This window comes from Phyllobates terribilis, unplaced genomic scaffold (assembly GCF_046119375.1).
Source record: "Phyllobates terribilis strain yellow unplaced genomic scaffold, ASM4611937v1 Scaffold_7__3_contigs__length_470593459, whole genome shotgun sequence".
Taxonomy (NCBI): domain Eukaryota; kingdom Metazoa; phylum Chordata; class Amphibia; order Anura; family Dendrobatidae; genus Phyllobates; species Phyllobates terribilis.
In genome coordinates, this window is record NW_027362767.1 from 375,479,776 (window position 1) to 375,501,817 (window position 22,042).

The 22,042-nt window shown below is 46.4% G+C and overlaps 1 protein-coding gene across 1 annotated transcript in view; it reads right to left on the bottom strand.

The window, feature by feature from the left end:
- Nucleotides 1-15,224: 15,224 nt before the first annotated feature.
- LOC141154865 (endothelin receptor type B-like) overlaps nucleotides 15,225-22,042 on the bottom strand; it is a 45,953-nt gene continuing 39,135 nt past the window's right edge. Inside the window, exon 8 of the mRNA XM_073641385.1 lies at nucleotides 15,225-16,804. Within this exon, the coding sequence (XP_073497486.1) occupies nucleotides 16,655-16,804 (150 nt within the window). The 3' untranslated portion in view covers nucleotides 15,225-16,654. The remainder of the gene's footprint in view (nucleotides 16,805-22,042) is intronic.

A 22,042-nucleotide genomic window follows, 5' to 3' on the forward strand; every position in this document is an offset into this window, starting at 1 on the left:
GGGCCTTTTATGTATGTGGAGACAGACGCCGGCCACCATGTCATGGCTGCGTCGGCGCTGGTATCCATACTCAGTCCCCAGCCGCCCGGCGGCCGGGTGTCCACGCTCGGTCCCCAGCCGCCAGGGGGCGGCCGGGTGTCCACGCTCGGTCCCCAGCCGCCCCTATTTCTCCTTGGAACTTCCCCCCCACACTTTTCTTAGCCCGGCCTGCTTTAGGGCAGCATTGGACGAGCCCACCAGAGAACCAGACTCCCGTTGGGCCCTGGCTTCTCCATCAGGGGAGTTGAGAGTGCCAAGGTGAGGAGCATGATGATGATGATAGAAGTTAGCATCTGCTTTGTTTTCTTGGAATGCTGGAATGCAAGCGCATGTATGTAGTAGCGGCTAGGCCTGAGGTGGTCAGCGTTTTGGCGCATATCCTAACTCCTCCGAGGATTGCTGGATGTTTTCCTGCTACTATCCCAGTCCTATGACTCCCGTTAAAACAAAGCTTCAGGTGATGAATGATGGATGAGGTGGTGGCAAAGGAGAAAGAGCAGGAGGAACAGGGACCATTCACATCAATATCAGGCCAGTCAACCACACATGTCTTGTAGGATATGTTTCTGTACCAAAAGGAGCGGTTCGGCTACACAGTTATAGGGCATGCAGTGAGTGCAATGCCTACCAAAAATTTCGAGGCACTCCAATGCCCCTTGGAAGTGACATGGAGGTCAGAGGGCCTTAACTAAACCGTTTTTTCCATTTATAGCAACTGGGTCTCCTGTGCACTGTTGGCCTAAGCAGTGAATGGAAGGCTTTCCAAAAATTATGAGGAACTGCAATGCCCCTTGAAACATACGTGGATTACAGCATACTAAAAACCTTCTACCCATTATTGGGGAGTGGGTCTCCCTTAGTGTTCGCCTATGCATTGAAAAGGAAAAGCTGACTAAAATTAGGAGGAAATGCAATGCCCGTTGGAAGAATGGTGGAGTTCGCAGTGGAATAAAAAGACAATATCAATACCACTTGAAAAAGTGGTGGAGGTCGCAGTAGCTTAACAAGACGGTTTTAATGCCCCTTGGAAGAATGGTGGAGGTCGCAGTAGCTTAACAAGACGGTTTTAATGCCCCTTGGAAGAATGGTGGAGGTCGCAGTAGCTTAACAAGACGGTTTTAATGCCCCTGGGAAAAGTGGTGGAGGTCGCAGTAGCTTAACAAGATGGTTTTAATGCCCCCTGGAAGAGACGTGGAGGTTGCAGTAGCTTAACAAGACGGTTTTAATGCCCCTTGGAAGAATGGTGGAGTTCGCAGTGGAATAAAAAGACAATATCAATGCCCCTGGGAAAAGTGGCGGAGGTCGCAGTAGCTTAACAAGACGGTTTTAATGCCCCTTGGAAGAGACGTGGAGGTCGCAGTAGCTTAACAAGACGGTTTTAATGCCCCTTGGAAGAGACGTGGAGGTCGCAGTAGCTTAACAAGACGGTTTTAATGCCCCTGGAAAAAGTGGTGGAGGTCGCAGTGGAATAAAAAGACAATATCAATACCACTTGAAAAAGTGGTGGAGGTCGCAGTAGCTTAACAAGACGGTTTTAATGCCCCTTGGAAGAATGGTGGAGGTCGCAGTAGCTTAACAAGACGGTTTTAATGCCCCTTGGAAGAATGGTGGAGGTCGCAGTAGCTTAACAAGACGGTTTTAATGCCCCTGGGAAAAGTGGTGGAGGTCGCAGTAGCTTAACAAGATGGTTTTAATGCCCCCTGGAAGAGACGTGGAGGTTGCAGTAGCTTAACAAGACGGTTTTAATGCCCCTTGGAAGAATGGTGGAGGTCGCAGTAGCTTAACAAGACGGTTTTAATGCCCCTGGGAAAAGTGGTGGAGGTCGCAGTAGCTTAACAAGATGGTTTTAATGCCCCCTGGAAGAGACGTGGAGGTTGCAGTAGCTTAACAAGACGGTTTTAATGCCCCTTGGAAGAATGGTGGAGTTCGCAGTGGAATAAAAAGACAATATCAATGCCCCTGGGAAAAGTGGCGGAGGTCGCAGTAGCTTAACAAGACGGTTTTAATGCCCCTTGGAAGAGACGTGGAGGTCGCAGTAGCTTAACAAGACGGTTTTAATGCCCCTTGGAAGAGACGTGGAGGTCGCAGTAGCTTAACAAGACGGTTTTAATGCCCCTGGAAAAAGTGGTGGAGGTCGCAGTGGAATAAAAAGACAATATCAATACCACTTGAAAAAGTGGTGGAGGTCGCAGTAGCTTAACAAGACGGTTTTAATGCCCCTTGGAAGAATGGTGGAGGTCGCAGTAGCTTAACAAGACGGTTTTAATGCCCCTTGGAAGAATGGTGGAGGTCGCAGTAGCTTAACAAGACGGTTTTAATGCCCCTGGGAAAAGTGGTGGAGGTCGCAGTAGCTTAACAAGATGGTTTTAATGCCCCCTGGAAGAGACGTGGAGGTTGCAGTAGCTTAACAAGACGGTTTTAATGCCCCTTGGAAGAATGGTGGAGTTCGCAGTGGAATAAAAAGACAATATCAATGCCCCTGGGAAAAGTGGCGGAGGTCGCAGTAGCTTAACAAGACGGTTTTAATGCCCCTTGGAAGAGACGTGGAGGTCGCAGTAGCTTAACAAGACGGTTTTAATGCCCCTTGGAAGAGACGTGGAGGTCGCAGTAGCTTAACAAGACGGTTTTAATGCCCCTGGAAAAAGTGGTGGAGGTCGCAGTGGAATAAAAAGACAATATCAATGCCCCTTACAAGAGCCATGCAGTACAGCCTATTAGAAACATTATTCCCATTATTGGGGAGTGGGTCTCCCATAGTCTTTGCCTATGCCTTCCAAGCAAAAGCTGCCAAAAATTTAGGACGGAGGAACATGCAATGCTGGTAACACGGACCAAGGTCACCCTGGTGGTATAGTGGTGGTGGAGGCTGAGGATAAGGAGAAAGCAAAATACAGCCGACATGAGGAAGCATTTACCCATGTGTGGGTGTGAAGCGTTGCATGGGAATACACCTCCCGAAAAAACAGTGAATTTGGCTTTGTTACTCTGCTGTCATTTGGTGGTGATGAGAAGTCTGGCCCAATCCAGCCCTTGTTCATTTTGATAAGGGTCAGCATTGTCAGTTGACAGGCGAGTGCGCTTATCAGTTATAATTGCCCCAGCAGCACTAAAAACACGCTCCGATAACACGCTAGCGGCAGGGCAGGCCAGGACCTCCAAGGCGTACAGAGCGAGTTCATTCCAAGTGTCCAGCTTGGATGCCCAATAATTAAAAGGCACAGAGGAATCACGGAGGACGCTGGTACGGTCGGCAAGGTACTCCCTCACCATCTTTTGAAGCTTTCCACTCCTTGTGAGAGTACCCCGCGCCTCAGGGCCTGTAAGCTGGGCGGGTCTCAGAAAACTGTCCCAGAACGTTGACAGGGTTCCCCTGCCTCTGCTGGATTGGAGTTGCGTCTCTCTCGCCTGTATGCCTTGGTTGGTCAACGAACTGTGACCTCTGCCGCTAGCGTGTTCAGATGGGAATTTTTTTAACAGTTCTGCAGCAAGGGCCTTCTGGTACTGCCCCCTTTTTGTAGACCTCTCCACCTCAGGAATAAGAGAGTGAAAGTTCTCCTTGTAGCGGGGGTCTAAAAGTGTCACCAACCAGTAATGACTGTCGCCCAACATTTTGACAACGCGAGGGTCACGGTTAAGGCAGCGTAACATAAAGTCAGCCATGCGTGCCAGACTGGTAACGGGAAAGACTTCCGTGTCCTCACCAAGATGACGACTGACCATGCTCTCCTCCTCCTCCTCCCCCCTGTCCTCAGGCCACCCACGCTGAATCGACGGTTTGACAGTTGTACAGGTACTACCGTCTACAGCGCATGATACCAGCTCCTGTTCTTCCTCCTCCTCCTCTGCAAACGGCATGGATTTATACACTGTGACCCGAGAGAATGTGAAAAAATAAAAAAATAAACCTATACTTACCTTCCGATGGCCCTCGAGACTTGCTGCGCTCCTGTGCTGGCTGCCGGCAGATCGCGGTACGCTGTACTGAAGGACCTGTCGTCACATGACTGTGACGTCACCGCAGGTCCTTCAGTCCTGCGCGATCTGTCAGCAGCCAGCACAGGGAAGGAGTCTGGGGGCCGTCGGAAGGTGAATATAATAATATTTATTTTTTATTTTATTCTTTTTTTTACAGCTTTTAGGTACCTGGGTGTGGAGGAGAGTCTCCTGTCCTCCACACCCGGGTACCATCCACACATTAGAACGCGCCAATTACGCAAGTACAGATGCAGTCTTGCGGAATTGGTGCGTTCTAATGCAAGTCAATGGTGGCGAAAACGCAGCACTTCCGCAAAATAATTGGTAGTGCTGCGTTTTTTTCCGCAATGACAATCCGCAGCGGAAATTTCCGCAGCATGTGCACAGCACATGCGGATTATCATTGGGGACCATGGCAGGCCTTCTACCATGCGTTTAAGCGTTTCTGCAGCACTTTTGCCGCTGCGGAAACGCTTAAAAAACGCATCGTGGGCACACAGCCTAAAAGGCAGCATTTCCAACGCAAGCAGTCGTGAAATGTGCGAATTTAGGACTGTGGCCTGTGGGGCGTTGGCTGCGAATTTGCGCTTTCGTTCAAAGCTCTGGGATATGGACAATTGAACGCTGCGGTGGGACGTGGACGTTGATGCTGTTTCTTGAGAAACTGCCATAACAAGTGAAGACTGAGAGGAGGGGGCATCTTTACATGCAGTATGGACAGGGGATTGCCTTGCACGCACAATAGGGGGTTCTATTACACGCACAACAGCGGAAGAAGCAGTGGTGACACCCGCTGACACTGGTCGTGGACCCTGGGGTTCGCCCCACAAAGTCGGGTGCTTTGCTGTCATGTGCCTGATCATGCTGGTGGTGGTCAGGCTGGTAGTTTTGTCACCCCTGCTGATGCTGGCATGGCAGGTGGTACAAATGGCCTTTTTGGGGTTATCAGCAGAGTCTTTAAAAAAATTCCAGACTCTGGAAGACCTACCGGTTGTACTGGCAACGTCCCTCGTGTTGGTGTTACGGGGAACTGTTGCTCGCCTTCTGTGTGCGGCCACCACACTGCTTCTTCCTGCCTGTTGGTGTACTCTGCCTCCCTCCCCCTGTGTGCTGCTGGCCTCGCTCTGCGTGTCCTCCTGCTACATTGGGTCAGTTACTAGAACATCCACCACCTCCTCCTCTTCCACTTGCGCACCACGATCCTCCTCCTCACTTCGTGGCAATTGTGTCTCGTCATCGTCCACCTCTTGTGACAAATTGCCAGCTTCGACTTCCTGTGGCCGTGGCTGTTCAAATATTTGGGCATCGCTACATGGGATCTCCTCTTCCACCACTTCAAGCGGAGCAGGCAAGGGGCACAAATATGGAAATGGACCAGTGAACAGCTCTTCAGAGTGTCCAAGTATGGGATCAGTTGCTGTCTGACGACACTTGGCATGGTGGGAGGAAGGAGCATCAGGGTGAGGAGGAGTATGCGGTCGAGACTCACGGCTACTAAAATTTGACCGTGTGGAAGACAGACCGGAGGTGGTGGTGCCCAGGTAACTGGAAGTATTATCTGCTATCCAATTAATAACCAGTTCACACTGATCAGTTTGCAATACTGGTGTTGTTCTGTGCTTCCCTAGTAATTCTTTCAAGAAGTGGGAGCGAGAAGATGTGGCTGTTGGTTGTGGCACATTTTCACCTTGGCCCCGGCCCCGTCCTCTGCACGCACCATCACCAGAACGTCCAGTTCCACGTCCCTTGCCACGTGCCTTGCCCATTGTAAATGAAGTAAAATAGCTTACACTCACACTATTAATGGAAAAAGGGTAATAAAAAGGAGATTAGAACCGTGGAAGAGGAAAACCACAGTTCTATTCCTCTGGCCTACACCAGACTCTTTTTAAACAGATATATTGGTGTCTGACCTGTCAGGGAGACACTATTACAGGTTTTTTTTACGGCAAAAAATGCCAAAAACAGAATTAGACAGAGATTTGACCCATGGAACTGCAAAACCACAGTTCTATTTTCCCCTCCCCCATGACAGCACACCTTGAGAGAGGATCCGCCCCACCAAGGACAGGAAACCGTCTGAAATAAAAGGGCGGCACCTCTCCCTCGCTTCAGTTGATTTCCTGTCCTTGATGGGGAACCTGTCTGGAAGAAAGAAGACTTACCTTGGGCTGTCCCGGTGTGGAAGAGCGGGCACTGGCCTGTGCACCGGGTTCAGTATCCCAGAAGCGCCGTCCGCAGCTTCCCCTGCGGTCTCTGCGCCGAGCGAGGCGCATGCGGTGAGGCAAGCTCTGTCCTCCCGGAGACCGCAGCGCCGTCCTCCCCCTGCAGTGTGGAACGCTTCCGGGTGTGACGCGCCTGACGTCACGGCGCAGGGCATGCTGGGAGTGGCGTTCTGGGTGACGTCAGGAGGCGGCGCCGATCCTAGATGGCGGCACACATCGGAGCATTCCAGGCCGTTTTTTTTCGACGGAGCTCCGGCCTGAGGAAGGGGGAGGGCCCACAGACCGGAGGAGGCTGGATGGCCCTATTTTTAAGGGGGGGAGCTATCCTGGAAGCGTGGTGCGCTTCTGAAACATGGCTGACCCGGATAGCCAGGAGCAGCAGCTTACCCTCCCCCCTCAGCAACAGAAAAAGCAGAGGGATGCATCGCATACAGACAGCCGCTCGAGTAATCGTAGTGGCAGCAACAGGAGTAAGGCTTCAAGTGCCTCAGGACCATCCAGAATGGAATCTTCAGTTCCGCGGCAGCCTCCGAATCCGGTACCCGTTTGTGACCTCCGGGGGTGAGTGAGCTTCGTGAATGTCACTGGTTAGTAACGGGAAGTCTCTTATGTGCTTCCTTTTTTTAGGAGCCTAAGAAGAGTAGTGCCAAGCAAAAGCATAGAATGTGTGCCCTTTGCCAAGCTTCTCTCTCAGTGGAGTGGCAGAAACCACTTTGCCAGGGCTGTGTGACCAAAACCATAGCTGAGAATTCCCGGGATTTTGCTGCAAATTTAAAGTTCATAGTACATGCAGAAGTTCAGGGGTCCCTGAAAGGGTTACTTAGAGGGAAGAAAAGACCCCGTAGAGAGGTTTCCTCTGTCTGATTCCTCCCAGTCCGAGGAGCAGTGGGATTCATCGTCCTCTTCCTCATCGGGGGGCGGTAGACCCTGCTTCCCCATTGAGAATACAGACAGACTGGTTAGGGCAGTAAGATCAACCATGGGTCTGGAGGAAGAGAGAGCATCTAAATCCCGGGAGGACATCATGTTTGCGGGCTTGGGAGAGAAAAAGAGACGCTCATTTCCGGTTAACAGTAAGATTCAGGGCCTCATTGACCGGGAGTGGAGGAGACCAGAGAGATTAGGGGCTTTACCCTCCTCCAAAAGAAGGTACCCCTTCGAAGAGAAGGATGCGGAACCTTGGGATAAGATCCCCAAAGTGGACGGGACTGTGGCAAGGTCATCGAAAAGATCTTCCCTGCCCTTGAAGGACTCTGGCGTCCTAAAAGATGCCCTGGATAAAAGAGCTGACTCCTTCCTGCGCCACACGTGGGAGGCGGCGGCAGGCGGCCTAAAACCAGCGGTGGCTAGCACCTGTGTGGCGAGGTCCTTGATGGTGTGGCTCCAACAGCTGGAAGACCAGCTTAAAGATAAAAAGGTCTCCAGACAGGCAATACTTGCGGATCTACCTCTAATACAAACAGCATCGGCCTTCCTGGCCGACTCTTCAGCAGACTCGGTCAGACTGTCAGCCAGGGCAGCGGGACTATCCAACGCAGCCAGGCGGGCCTTGTGGCTCAAAGGTTGCCCAGGCGACCTACCTTCGAAACAGAAGCTGTGCTCCCTCCCGTGTGACGGTAGACTCCTGTTTGGCCAAAAGTTAGAAGACCTGTTAGAAAAAGCAGGCGATAAAAGCAAAGGGTTCCCGGGATTTTCGGGGGAACCAAGAAGATTTAGTTTTCGGAGAAGGAAATTTAATCGGGGTCGTCTTCCGGGAGACAAAAGGAGATGGGAAGCCAAGTCCAAAAAAGAGTCGGGCTACATGTTTGGAGGACCATCCTCGAGTTCAAAGAGATCCTCCCAATGACGCCAGGCTGGAAGTGGGTGGAAGGCTTTCCCACTTTCTTCCAGCTTGGGACGCGATAACAACAAACCCCTGGATTCTGAAAATTATCAGTGGGGGCCTGAAGATCCGATTCAGCCAGACCCCCTGGCGGACCTTTGTGGTTACCCCCCTACGAAAGGTCCAGGAAGAACAGTTAGCCCTGGAAACAGAAGTGTTAGAGTTAGTAGGAAAGCAGGTCCTTCTCGAAGTACCAGCATCACAGAGAGGGAAGGGGTTCTATTCCCCACTATTCATGATAAAAAAAAACAAACGGGTCCTTAAGAACCATCATCAACCTCAGGAGTCTGAACCAAGTAGTAGAAAACCAGACTTTCAAGATGGAGTCAGTAAGCTCGGCAGTGAAGCTCTTGCATCGCAACTGCTTTATGGCTGTAATAGACTTGAAGGACGCATATTATCACGTCCCAATCCATCCGGAGTATCAGAAGTATCTGAGAGTAGCCCTGTTTATTCAGGGGAAGCTGAGGCATTTTCAGTTTGCTGCCCTACCCTTTGGCCTCTCCATTGCCCCGAGAATATTTACGAAACTAATAGCAGAAGTGACAGCCTTCCTACGGATCAAGAATGTAGTGATCGTGCCATATTTAGACGACTTCTTGATAATAGGGAAAACAGAAGCCCACTGCTCCAGTCAGCTCCTAGTGGTCACGGAAGTGTTGCATCAGCTGGGGTGGTTAGTGAATTTCCAAAAATCAAGACTAACCCCCTCCAGGACTCAGACCTTTCTGGGTCTAATCCTAGACTCTCGTCACCAAACCTGCTTCCTCCCAGAGGACAAAATCTGCAGGTTGATTGCATTAGTCTCGAAGGCCATTCAAGCTCCAGAGATGTCTCTGAGAGAGGCAATGTCCCTCTTGGGTTCTATGACGGCCTGTCTCCCAGCAGTAATGTGGGCCCAGGGGCATATGAGGCGGCTTCAGTGGGAGGTCCTGTCAGCACAGAGGTCCTGCAACGAGCATTTAGAAGGCAGGCTCTCTCTCTCCCCAGAAGTAGTAGATTCCCTTTCGTGGTGGACAGTCAGGGGAAATCTGACCGCAGACGTTCAGTGGTCCAGACCAGTAGATCGGGTAATTACGACCGACGCAAGCCGTTCCGGATGGGGGGGTCATCTGGCAGAACTCTCAATACAGGGTCACTGGGCTTACCACGAGAGGGGAGCATCCTCAAACATAAAGGAGCTTTGGGCAGTAGAAAGATCCCTCAGGGGCTTCCTCCCTCACATCCAAAGTCACCATGTCTAGGTCAGGTCCAACAACCGGACAGCAGTAGCCTATGTGAATCACCAGGGAGGGACAAGGTCACGCCCTCTGATGATGGTGGCAGACAGGATCCTTCGTCTAGCAGAGCGAAACCTCCCATCCCTCAGCGCCCTTCACATAAAGGGGGTAGAAAACGTGAAAGCAGATTTTCTAAGCCACCATACCCTAAGAGAGGGGGAGTGGGGGTTAAACCCGGAGGTCTTCCATCAGATTGTCCAGTTATGGGGACAGCCAGACATAGACCTGTTCGCCACAAGGGCAAACAGGAAGGTGCAGAGATTTTGCTCCCTAAATCCGGCAGAAAATCCCCATGCCGTAGATGCCCTCCAGATTCCTTGGGGGTTCAGGAAGGCCTATGCCTTTCCGCCATTAGTGATGATTCCAGTAGTGGTGAGGAAGATCCGGGAGGAAGGCGCCAGGGTGATTTTGATAGCACCTTTTTGGCCCAAGAGGCCTTGGTTCTCTCTGCTTCGGCTAATGTCGGTGTCAGGTCCCTGGATTCTACCAGAGAGGCCGGACCTTCTCATGCAGGGACCAGTATTCCATGCCCAGGCCAGGGGGTTCCATCTTTCGGCATGGAATTTGAGAGGTCACTATTGAGTAGCAAGGGGTTTTCACCAGGCTTAGTTTCTACTTTATTGGGGAGCAGAAAACCAATTACAACTAAGATTTATAGCAGGGTTTGGGGTAAATTCCTAGAGTTTATAGATATCCCGCTATCGAGCAAACCTCCGATCAGAGGGATCCTGGAATTTCTGCAAAAGGGGCGGGACCTGGGTCTAGCTACAGGGACCCTTAAGGTTCAAGTTTCAACTTTGGGAGCACTCTACAATTGTAATCTGGCTGGTAATAGGTGGATCTCGAGGTTTATCAAGTCCTGTGCCAGAGCAGGACCGGTTAGGTCCATGGGTGTTCCTCCTTGGGACCTGAATTTAGTCTTGAACGCTCTTACTAGTGAACCGTTCGAACCCCTACACAAGGTCTCTCCAAAAATTCTCACCCTTAAGACCATCCTCCTAGTGGCCTTAACGTCAGCCCGTAGGGTGGGTGATCTGCAGGCCCTCTCGGTTAATCCTCCTTACACACAAATCTTTGAGGATAGGGTCACCTTGCGGCCAGATCCAGCATACCTTCCCAAGATGGTATCTAGATTTCACCGTAGTCAGGAGATTGTGCTACCCTCGTTCTGCAGCAATCCCAAGAACCCAGGGGAAGTCAGGTTCCATAGCCTAGATGTTAGGAGGTCCCTGCTACAGTACATTCACATGACTAGTCTGTGGAGGAAAGACTATTCTTTGTTCCTGGCCTTTCAAGGGTGTAGGAAAGGTCACGGGGTGTCCAAGGGTACCATCTCTAGGTGGCTCAGGGAGGCCATTTGCTTAGCGTATACGTCCACAGGGGTTCCAGCCCCGGACAATGTGAGGGCTCATTCCACCAGAGCCGTCGCAACCTCCTGGGCAGAACGAGCAGACGTCTCGATCGAGCAGATATGTAGGGCTGCTACTTGGTCTACACCATCCACCTTCTTTAAGCACTATCTGTTGGATCTGTCCTCTTCTGATCTCACCTTTGGGAGAAGGGTACTTCAGACGGTGGTCCCTCCCTAGGGTGCTCATAAATTCTCCAAAATTCTCTCAAGGTGTGCTGTCATGGGGGAGGGGAAAACACCAAGGTTACTTACCGGTAGCCGGTTTTTCCTGAGCCCATGACAGTACCCGTAGTTTCCCCCCCTATTTTTTCTATGTTTCTCACACCCTGGTGTGCACTGTTTTGGGTGGTGTGTATATGTATATAGTGGTGTTGGTTATATGCCTAACCTGTTTAGGGAGGTCCTCTCAATGCTCTGTAAACTACTGAAGCGAGGGAGAGGTGCCGCCCTTTTATTTCAGACGGTTTCCTGTCCTTGGTGGGGCGGATCCTCTCTCAAGGTGTGCTGTCATGGGCTCAGGAAAAACCGGCTACCGGTAAGTAGCCTTGGTGTTTCTCTGGCCTACACCAGACTCTTTTAAACAGATATATTAGTGTCTGACCAGTCAGGGAGACACTATTACAGTTTTTTTTTTACGGCAAAAAATGCCAAAAACATAATACAGAGAGTTGACCCGTGGAACTGCAAAACCACAGTTATAGTTATGTGGCGTACACCAGACTCTTTTAAACAGATATATTGGTGTCTGAACAGTCACAGACACACTCAATTTTTTTTGGGGGGCGGGGGAATACCAAAAGGTTAATAAGACTGGTATTTGTACAGTCTGACTGAGGGAAAAAAAAATACAGGATTTAGATGCAAAAAAAAAAAAAATTTTTTCTGGCCCCTGAGACCGGGGTGATAAGTCTAGCAATTTGACCAACAGGAGCACACAGGACTGTAATGCAGCGTTTGCTGGTATAACCACTGTGTCTCCTATACAGCCTGCCTGCCTGATATCTGGGATGGATATTAGTCCTGAGAAGGACTGTTTGTTTGATTTGGCAGCCTTTAGAGACCCTACACTAACTATTTCGCACTATATATCTCTCTCTAACTCAGTAGCACCCTCTCTACACTGTCTGATCCAGAGCGACTGTGTCCAAGATGGCGGCACCCGGATTTAAATACTCGAGGTGACGCTGTGCAGCCAGCCAATCACTGTAATGTCCACAAACAACATGGCTGCTGCATTACAGTGACTGGCTGGCAATCCCTGCCTGTTCATTGGCTCTGTAAAGAGCGCCAAACATGCAGGGCGGAGACCCGAGCTCCCGCCCGAGTAACCCGGAAATGCTCAGTGCTCGCCAAACATCCCGAGTAGTGAGATGCTCGGGCGAGTAATGAGCAGTGTCAAGCATGCTCGCTCAACACTAGTCCTAATACTTTTTTCCATATAGCGTATGATTCTGGTAACCTCTACATTAGAGATTCGCTACTTCAAAGGAAACTTTCTTTTTGAACAACGATTCATATAACATTGGGTCCCTTTTCATCCTGGGTAAGCAGGGAAATGCCTCCATAATGTCTGTATGTACTGATATACACCAGAGTGAGAAGACAAGCCCTTTAAAGGAAAGCCATCATCAGAAAATGACCTATTGTTAAAATCAGATGCGTGTTCATTGTATTTTTTTTATTTTAGTACTGTTTTGTTTTTCAAATTATGATATGTATTAAAAAAAAAAAAAAATTACTAATCTTGTAATTTTCACATTGACCACTGGGGCTTATTTAGACTCTTACGCCCTGACCTTTCAGGAAGAGTTTTCAGCAGGCTCGTTATCAGAGGCAGGATAACAGTGACAGGTAACACCTCTATACACAGCTTCTAAGACAGGATCCACCAATCACAACAGGCGATGTCACAGTTCCCTCTCCCTGCACAATGAACTTTGCACACGCTAATTAGATGTTTCACTATAAAAGACAGGGTCGGTGCTTGACCATTGTGGCTTTGTGCATGTGTTGTTTCCTGAAACGAAAGAAAGAATTAGTCCTGAAAAAAAAAAAAAAAAAAAAAAGCCTCAGTGGTCAGTGTGAAAATTGCAAGATTTCTTTATTTTTAATTTAGATCTGGGAAAAAAAAGGCAACAAAAACCTGATTTAATCAATAGGTAATTTTCTGCCGAATCTCCCCTGTAAGCAGCGGCCGCTTCATTGGTCTTTTGAATTCTCATTTAGACGTGGGCTTCTGTCTCCATCGTCCTCCCCCCTGCAGCGAAGCTCTTTGTACAATTAGGACGACGCAGTCTGAAGCTTTGAGATCCGATAACCTTAGATTCTAATTCGTGTCCGAGCCACAAAGAAGCTTTTGAAAAGTTTTCCAGACGGCTGTGAAGATGCTTATGCTTTCAGTTCGTGGAGCATTTCCTCCCAGGTAATAGATTAAAGAGCGCGCAGATGGCGGAGGTGAGTCAGCAGCTCGTGTCTGATCAGATGGAAAGCAATCCGATAGAAGAGGCCGGGAGCTGCCGCTATTCCCTTTACATGCTGGATTAAAAATAAGCATCTGATCAATTAGAAAACCCAGCGCTTAACACTGCTCAGACCTCCTACTCCCAGACATTGAAAACATTTCTTGCTATTGCAGGTCTTATCTACGCATGACAAATACACCCTGGTTTTATTGGGAATTGTAATGCTTCCTTTATCCTGTGGGGGCGCTATAGGAGCATTTATGCTGATGCTGTTTAGTTCCAGCAGCTGGATACCTTATGGTTGACTTCTAACAAAAAAAAAAAGGGATAAGTGGACAATCCATTTAAAGGGAAACTGTCAGCATGTGTTTAGATATGGAAGTAATGACAAGGCTCTATAGGCCCCCAATAAAAACAACTTTTTTTTTTTTTTTTGCACAGATCAGTTGGTAAATGAAGTGTAGAAACTGTATGCAAATCAGGCCAGAAATGCACAGGAGGTGTGTCAATCCACTTGATTGACATCTAAGTGCAGTGACACGCCCTCTGCACTTTCAGGCTGATTTGCATATGATTGATATCTCTTACACATGAAGGATATATAGATATATGCACCCTGACATTTTATCAACAGCTTGTGACTTTCAGGGAATGCTGGGAGTTGTAGTTTCACAATGCCTGTTCTATTAGGTGAACGGAGCCATATGCATGCGGTTAACGTATACTCTAGTCCTAGGGCTCTGACGTAGCGTTACTTGTGTGTGCAATATCTTGGCAGAGGGGAATTTCAATGCTGAGGGTATATGGAAGCTAGCGTTGAGAATGAGATTTATATTTCCCCAGTCCTGTGTGCTGGCCGGTTCTCCGTGGCGGCAGCAGCATGCGGAAAGTCATCCCTGCTGTGACCGGCATCCTCGGTCCGGCAACCCAGGGTCCTCTTGCACTTACTAGGCGACGTAATGATAAGGATGACGGGTGCAGAAGTGGGAACTGCCCAGATTCAACTACCACCAAGGGCTGGATGGTGGACTAGGGCAGCACAAATCTTTTTGCTCAACTCTAATGGAAACAACATCCCCGAGTGGTGCAACCTTCCCTGTCACTGCACTAGATAATAGACACCCTACCTAGTGGTTAGCACTGCAGCCTTGCAGCGCTGGGGTCCTGAGTTTAAGTCCCACCAAGGGCAACATCTGCAAGGAGTTTGTATGTTCTCCCCGTGTTTGCGTGGGTTTCCTCACACTCCAAAGACATACTGATTGGGAATGTAGATTGTGAGCCCCAATGGGGACAGTGCCGATAATGTCTGGAAAGCGCTGTGGAATTAATGGCGCTGTATAAGTGAGTAAATAGACTATGAAAAAAAAGATCTCACATAGTCAGAAATCTTTTATATTTTTTTATTTTTTTTTACAAAAAAAAAGTTTTATTTTTTAATACAATAATATTAAGACATACCCATCACGGGCCAAACAGTATTGTGATACTATAATATATGATCTCCTATGACTTGCAGGTCTTTACATCATACTAGTATAAAAAAAAAGGTAAATTAACTGTACATGTCGGTGGCCAAGCTGGTGATGTTTGGCTACTTTTTGCCTCTGGTTGACTGAACGGCTGGATAAGTTCTCCTTTAAAAAAGTGTTTTGGGTTTAGCAAATAATATACTCATTTACCAGGACTATATATTTTAGTAGTTAAAGTTCTGAACTTTCCAAAAAGAAAAATGAAAAAAAATTGCTTTGTTGTCGTTTTCTGGGACACAAAGGTTTTTTATTTTTCCTTCGATGGAGCTGAGACTTGTGTGGCCTGATGACTTTTTCATTGTTACCATTTTGGGGTACATGTGTTTTGAGAAATTTTATATGATTTTTTGGGGGGGAGATGTAAATTACTGGAAAAAACACCTCCAATTCTTGTATTTAGATTTTTTTTATCATGAGTTAATTTTAGATTTTCATAGATCAAATTTTTTCCCAAATATTATTTTTTTTTAAATTTCTTTTTCAGTGAGGGAAAGGTGATTCAAACTTCTATATATATGTATACAGTATTTATGTGTGTGTGTGTGTGTGTGTGTATGTATATATATATATATATATATATATATATATATATATATATATATATAATATATATTTTTAAATATTTAATAATAAAATTATTAAATAATATTTAATATATATATTTTTAATTAACGTTTATTTTATTTTTTAGTCCCTATAGGGAACTGCACCCTGCGATCACTCGTAGTATACAGTATACTGCAATGCTTCAGTATTGACCATCTCTTATGAACCCTAGCCTCAGGCAGGGCTTCATGGGAGTACAAAGGTGGCTTGGTGACAGGGCCCTTAGAAAGCTTCTGGCTGCTGTGTTCACACATCAGCACCCTACGATCTTGTAGCATACGCCCCCAAAATTAAAACCCATGAAAATGAAAATGCCGGCAGAGCACAGCACGAAAGTGGTTAAACAGCAGCAATCGGAGCTCGCTCAGATCGCTGCTGTTAGAGGATGGTAACAGCTATATAACACAGCCTTCACCCGCCGTCTATGGAGTGGGCTCAGATCCTGAGCCTGCCCCATACATCTGCACCTAACATAGGATGTATATTAACGTCTTACGATGGGAAGCTGCGTTGTTTTTGGTGGCTTTTGGTCATTTGCTAAACTTGAAATACTCATTTAAAGGGATTTTCCTATTTTATTGGGATATCGCTAGGATTCGCATCACTTTATAAAGAGTTGGGACACCAACACATCTATATAAGAATTGTTCCCCAGCACAGCGGCACGTTTGGCCACCCAGTTTTACAGGTTTAACCCTCCCACCCATCATCAAATGATGATATATTCCAGCGATATATGATTAAACGGAGCATAACATTACCGGCATCGTTAATATACAAGAAAATAAGACTATATTACATGATAGATGTAAATGGCAGTGTTCGGAAAGTCCACCCCAGTGGCCTCTTTTATTTAAAGGGACAGTAAGAGCAAAAGTCACCTCACGACCCTGAACAATCTTCAGTTACGGTAATAAGCTTGGAAGAACTTTTGCTCTTAAAGGAGAACTTCTAAAGGTACTTATGTTCAAAAATGTTCAGTTTTCATCTTGTAAGGACTCCTGGCAGCCCGCTATACACCAATATTATGTTTTTATCAGTTCTAGCTTTATGCCAAGCCATCAGATTTATGCCGATTTTTACGAGCTTAGTAACTTGTTGGCTACAGTCCCATGTAATGGTCCAGATGAAATGGGAACCTTACACACAGAGAGAAGTGCGCTCACTGTAGGACTTTTTGGATTTCAGTGAGAAATAAGGTAGAAAATAGGCCTCTGTGTGATATAAGGGTATTTCATTTAGTCTTCAGGAAGAGCTGTATTTGTTGGTAAGACGAGAACTGCTTCGGTCCAGGACCAGGTCGTGGCCGTTGGCTTTCCACTTTCCTCCAGAACCTTTTTCATCCAGGGGTGTGATCGCCAGGCTGGGCCTGTGGCACCAACAGCAAAGGCAAGACTAGGGAACAGAAATGCAAAGTTAATATATAATTAAATGCAGAGTAAGTTAATTTACAGAGCAGATTGTATCCTCTGTGTGTGTACGTATGTATGTACAGGTGCATCTCATTAAATTAGAATATCATCAAAAAGTTAATTTATTTCAGTTCTTCAATACAAAAAGTGAAACTCATATTATATAGAGTCATTACAAACAGAGTGATCTATTTCAAGTGTTTATATCTGTTAATGTTGATGATTATGGCTTACAGCCAATGAAAACACAAAAGTCATTATCTCAGTAAATTAGAATACTTTATAACAACAGCTTGAAAAATGTTTTTAAAATCCGAAATGTTGTCCTTCTGAAATGTCTGTTCAGTAAATGCCCTCAATACTTGGTCGGGCTCCTTTTGCATCAATTACTGCATCAATGTGGCGTGGCATGGAGGCGATCAGCCTGTGGCACTGCTGAGGTGTTATGGAAGCCCAGGTGGCTTTGATAGCAGCCTTCAGCTCATCTGCATTGTTGGGTCTGGTGTCTCTCATCTTCTTCTTGACAATACCCCATAGATTCTCTATGGGGTTAAGGTCAGGCGAGTTTGCTGCCAATCAAGCACAGTGATACTGTTGTTTGTAAACCAGGTATTGGTACTTTTGGCAGTGTGGACAGGGGCCAAGTCCTGCTGGAGAATGAAATCTCCATCTCCAAAAAGCTTGTCGGCAGAGGGAAGCATGAAGTGCTGTAAAATGTCCTGGTAGACGGCTGCGCTGACTTTGGTCTTGATGAAACACAGTGGACCTACACCAGCAGATGACATGGCTCCCCAAACCATCACTGATTGTGGGAACTTCACACTAGACCTCAAGCAGCTTGGATTGTGGCCTCTCCACTCTTCCTCCAGACTCTGGGACCTTCATTTCCAAATGAAAATTGGAACTCTGAGACCTTATGGAGTGTGTCAATGACTGCCTTCTGGACATCTGTTAAGTCAGCAGTCTTCCCCATGATTGTGGAGCCTACTGAAATAGACTAAGGGACCTTTTTAAATGCTTAGGAAGCATTTGCAGGTGTTTTTTGTTAATTATTTTCATTTACTGAGATAATGACTCTTGTGTTTTCATTGGCTGTAAGCCATAATCATCAACATTAACAGAAATAAACACTTGAAATATATCACTCTGTAATGACTCTATATAATGAGTTTCACTTTTTGTATTGAAGACCTGAAAAATTAACTTTTTTATGATATTCTAATTTAATGAGATGCACCTGTATGTGTATATATATATATTTTTTTTTATAGTAATTTATGTTTACATTAAATATAATATCTATTTTTCATTTTATTATAAAAAAATAATAAATATCTATCTATATACAGTTATATGAAAAAGTTTGGGCACCCCTATTATTCTTAAGCTTAATGTTTTCTTAAAATTGGTGTTTTTGCAACAGCTATTTCAGTTTGATATATGTAATAACTGTTGGACACAGTAATGTTTCTGCCTTGAAATGAGGTTTATTGTACTAACAGAAAATGTGCAATCTGCATTCAAACAAAATTTGACAGGTGCATAACTATGGGCACCCTTATCATTTTCTTGTTTTAAATACTCCTACCTACTTTTTACTGACTTACTAAAGCACTTTTTTTGGTTTTGTAACCTCATTGAGCTTTGAACTTCATAGCCTAGTGTATGCAATCATGAGAAAAGCTACTTAAAGTGGCCACTTGCAAGTTGTTCTCCTGTTTGAATCTCCTCTGAAGAGTGGCATCATGGGCTCCTCAAAACAACTGTCAAATGATCTGAAAACAAAGATTATTCAACATAGTTGTTCAGGGGAAGGATACAAAAAGCTGTCTCAGAGATTTAACCTGTCAGTTTCCACTGTGAGGAACATAGTAAGGAAATGGAAGAACACAGGGACAGTTCTTGTTAAGGCCAGAAGTGGCAGGCCAAGAAAAACATCAGAAAGGCAGAGAAGAAGAATGGTGAGATCAATCAAGGACAATCCTCAGACCACCTCCAGAGAGCTGCAGCATCAACTTGCTGCAGATGGTGTCACTGTGCATCGGTCAACTATGCAACGCACTTTGCACAAGGAGAAGCTGTATGGGAGAGTGATGGGAAAGAAGCCGTTTCTGCAAGCACGCCACAAACGGAGTTGGCTGAGGTATGCAAAAGCACATTTGGAGAAGCCAATTTCTTTTTGGAAGAAGGTCCTGTGGACTGATGAAACCAAGATTGAGTTGTTTGGTCATACAAAAAGGCATTATGCATGGCGGCAAAAAAACACAGCGTTCCAAGAAAAACACTTGCTACCCACAATAAAATTTGGTGGAGGTTCCATCATGCTTTGGGGCTGTGTGGCCAATGCCGGCACCGGGAATCTTGTTAAAGTTGAGGGACGCATGGATTCCACTCAGTATCAGCAGATTCTTGACAATAATGTTCAAGAATCAGTGATAAAGTTGAAGTTATGCAGGGGATGGATCTTTCAGCAAGACAGTGATCCAAAACACCGCTCCAAATCTACTCAGGCATTCATGCAGAGGAACAATTACAATGTTCTGGAATGGCCATCCCAGTCCCCTGACCTGAATATCATTGAACATCTGTGGGATCATTTGAAGAGGGCTGTCCATGCTCGGCGACCATCAAACTTAACTGAACTGGAATTGTTTTGTAAAGAGGAATGGTCAAAAATACCTTCATCCAGGATCCAGGAACTCATTAAAAGCTACAGGAAGCGACTAGAGGCAGTTATTTTTGCAAAAGGAGGATCTACTAAATATTAATGTCACTTTTCTGGTGAGGTGCCCATACTTATGCACCTGTCAAATTTAGTTTGAATGCAGATTGCACATTTTCTGTTAGTACAATAAACCTCATTTCAAGGCAGAAACATTACTGTATCCAACAGTTATTACATATATCAAACTGAAATAGCTGTTGAAAAAACACCAATTTTTATAAAACAATAAGCTTAAGATTAATAGGGGTGCCCAAACTTTTTCATATAACTGTATATATAAAGCTCTCCACCTTGACTAATAAAGGGGAGTTCATAGTGTCTGACGTCCATATACAGTGGGTACGGAAAGTATTCAGACCCCTTTAAATTTTTCCCTCTGTTTCATTACAGTCATTTGGTAAATTCTAAAAAGTTAATTTATTTTTTCTCATTAACGTATACTCTGCACCCCATCTTGACTGGAAAAAACAGAAATGTTTGCAAATTTCTTAAAGAAAAAGTGAAATCACATGGTCATAAGTATTCAGACCCTTTGCTCAGACACTCATATTTAAGTCACATGCTGTCCATTTCCTTGTGATCCTCCTTGAGATGGTTCTACTCCTTCAATGGAGTCCAGCTGTTTAATTAAACTGATAGGACTTGATTTGGAAAGGCACACACCTGTCTATATAAAGCCCCCGTCTCACATAGCGAGATCGCTGCTGTGTCACGGTTTTGGTGACGCAACAGCGACCTCACCAGCGATGTTGCTATGTGTGACACTTTGCAGCAATCAGGCCCCTGTTGTGAGGTCGCTGATCGCTGCAAAGTGTCCTGGACCATTTTTTGGTTGTTGCCCTCCCGCTGGTCAGCACACATCGCTGTGTGTGACCAGCGGGAGCAGCGATCAGGCTGGTAACCATGATAAACATCGGGTTACTAGGGGCACACGCGCACTTAGTAACCCGTTGTTTATCATGGTTATGAGCCTGCTAAAGTGAGCGGTAACCTCCCGCTCACTGTAGCAGAGTGGTAACCATGATAAACAATGGGTTACTAGGAGCGCGTGTGCCCCTAGTAACCCGATGTTTACCATGGTTACCAGCCTGCTCCTGCTTCAGCAGGCTGGTAACCAGGAGCAGGACATCGTGGAAAGATTCTTTCCACGATGTCGCTGCTCCCTTGATCGTTGGTGAGCCTGCCTGTTTGACAGCTCACCAGCGACCACATTAGCGACGCAGCAACGATCCCTGACAGGTCGTATCGTTGTCGGGATCGTTGCAGCGTCGCTTAGTGTGACGGGGCCTTAAGACCTCACAGCTCACAGTGCATGTCAGACCAAATGAGAATCATGAGCTCAAAGGAACTGTCCAAGGAGCTCAGAGACAGAATTGTGGCAAGGCACAGATCTGGCCAAGGTTACAAAGGAATGTATGCAGTCCTCAAGGTTCCTAAGAGCACAGTGACCTCCATAATCCTTAAATGGAAGACGTTTGGGACCACCAGAAGTCTTCCTAGAACTGGCTGTCCAGCCAAACTGAGCAATCGTGGGAGAAGAGCCTTGATGAGAGAGGTAAAGAAGAACCCCTAGATCACTGTGGCTGAGCTCCAGAGATGCAGTAGGGAGATGGGAGAAAGTTCCACAAAGTCAACTATCACTGCAGCCCTCCACCAGTCGGGCCTTTATGGCAGAGTGGCCCGACGGAAGCCTCTCCTCTGTGCAAGACATATGAAAGCTCGCATAGAGTCTGCTCAAAAACACATGAAGGACCCCCAGACTATGAGAAATAAGGTTCTCTGGTCTGATGAGACGAAGATCGGACTTTTTGTTGATAATTCTAAGCAGTATGTGTGGAGAAAACCAGGCACTGCTCATCACCTGCCCAATACAATCCCAACAGTGAAACATGGTGGTGACAGCATCATGCTATGGGGGTGTTTTTCAGCTGCAGGGACAGGGCGACTGGTTTCAATTGAAGGAAACATGAATGCGGCCAAATACAGAGATATCCTGGATGAAAACCTCTTCCAGAGTGCTCTGGACCTCAGACTTGGCCGAAGGTTCACCTTCCAACAAGACAATGACCCTAAGCACACAGCTAAAATAACAAAGGAGTTGCTTCAGAACAACTCTGTGACCATTCTTGACTTGCCCAGCCAGAGCCCTGACCTAAACGCAATTGATCATCTCTGGAGAGATCTGAAAATGGCTGTCCACCAACATTCACCATCCAACCAGACGGAACTGGAGAGGATCTGCAAGGAAGAATGGCAGAGGATCCCAAAATCCAGGTGTGAAAAACTTGTTGCATCATTCCCAAGAAGACTCATGGTTATACTAGATCAAAAGGGGGCTTCTACTCAATACTGAGCAAAGGGTCTGAATACTTATGACCATGTGACATTTCAGTTTTTCTTTTTTAATAAATTTGCTAAAATTTTTACATTTCTGTTTTTTTTCAGATGGGGTGCAGAGTGGACTTTAATGAGAAAAAAATGAACTTTTTAGAATTT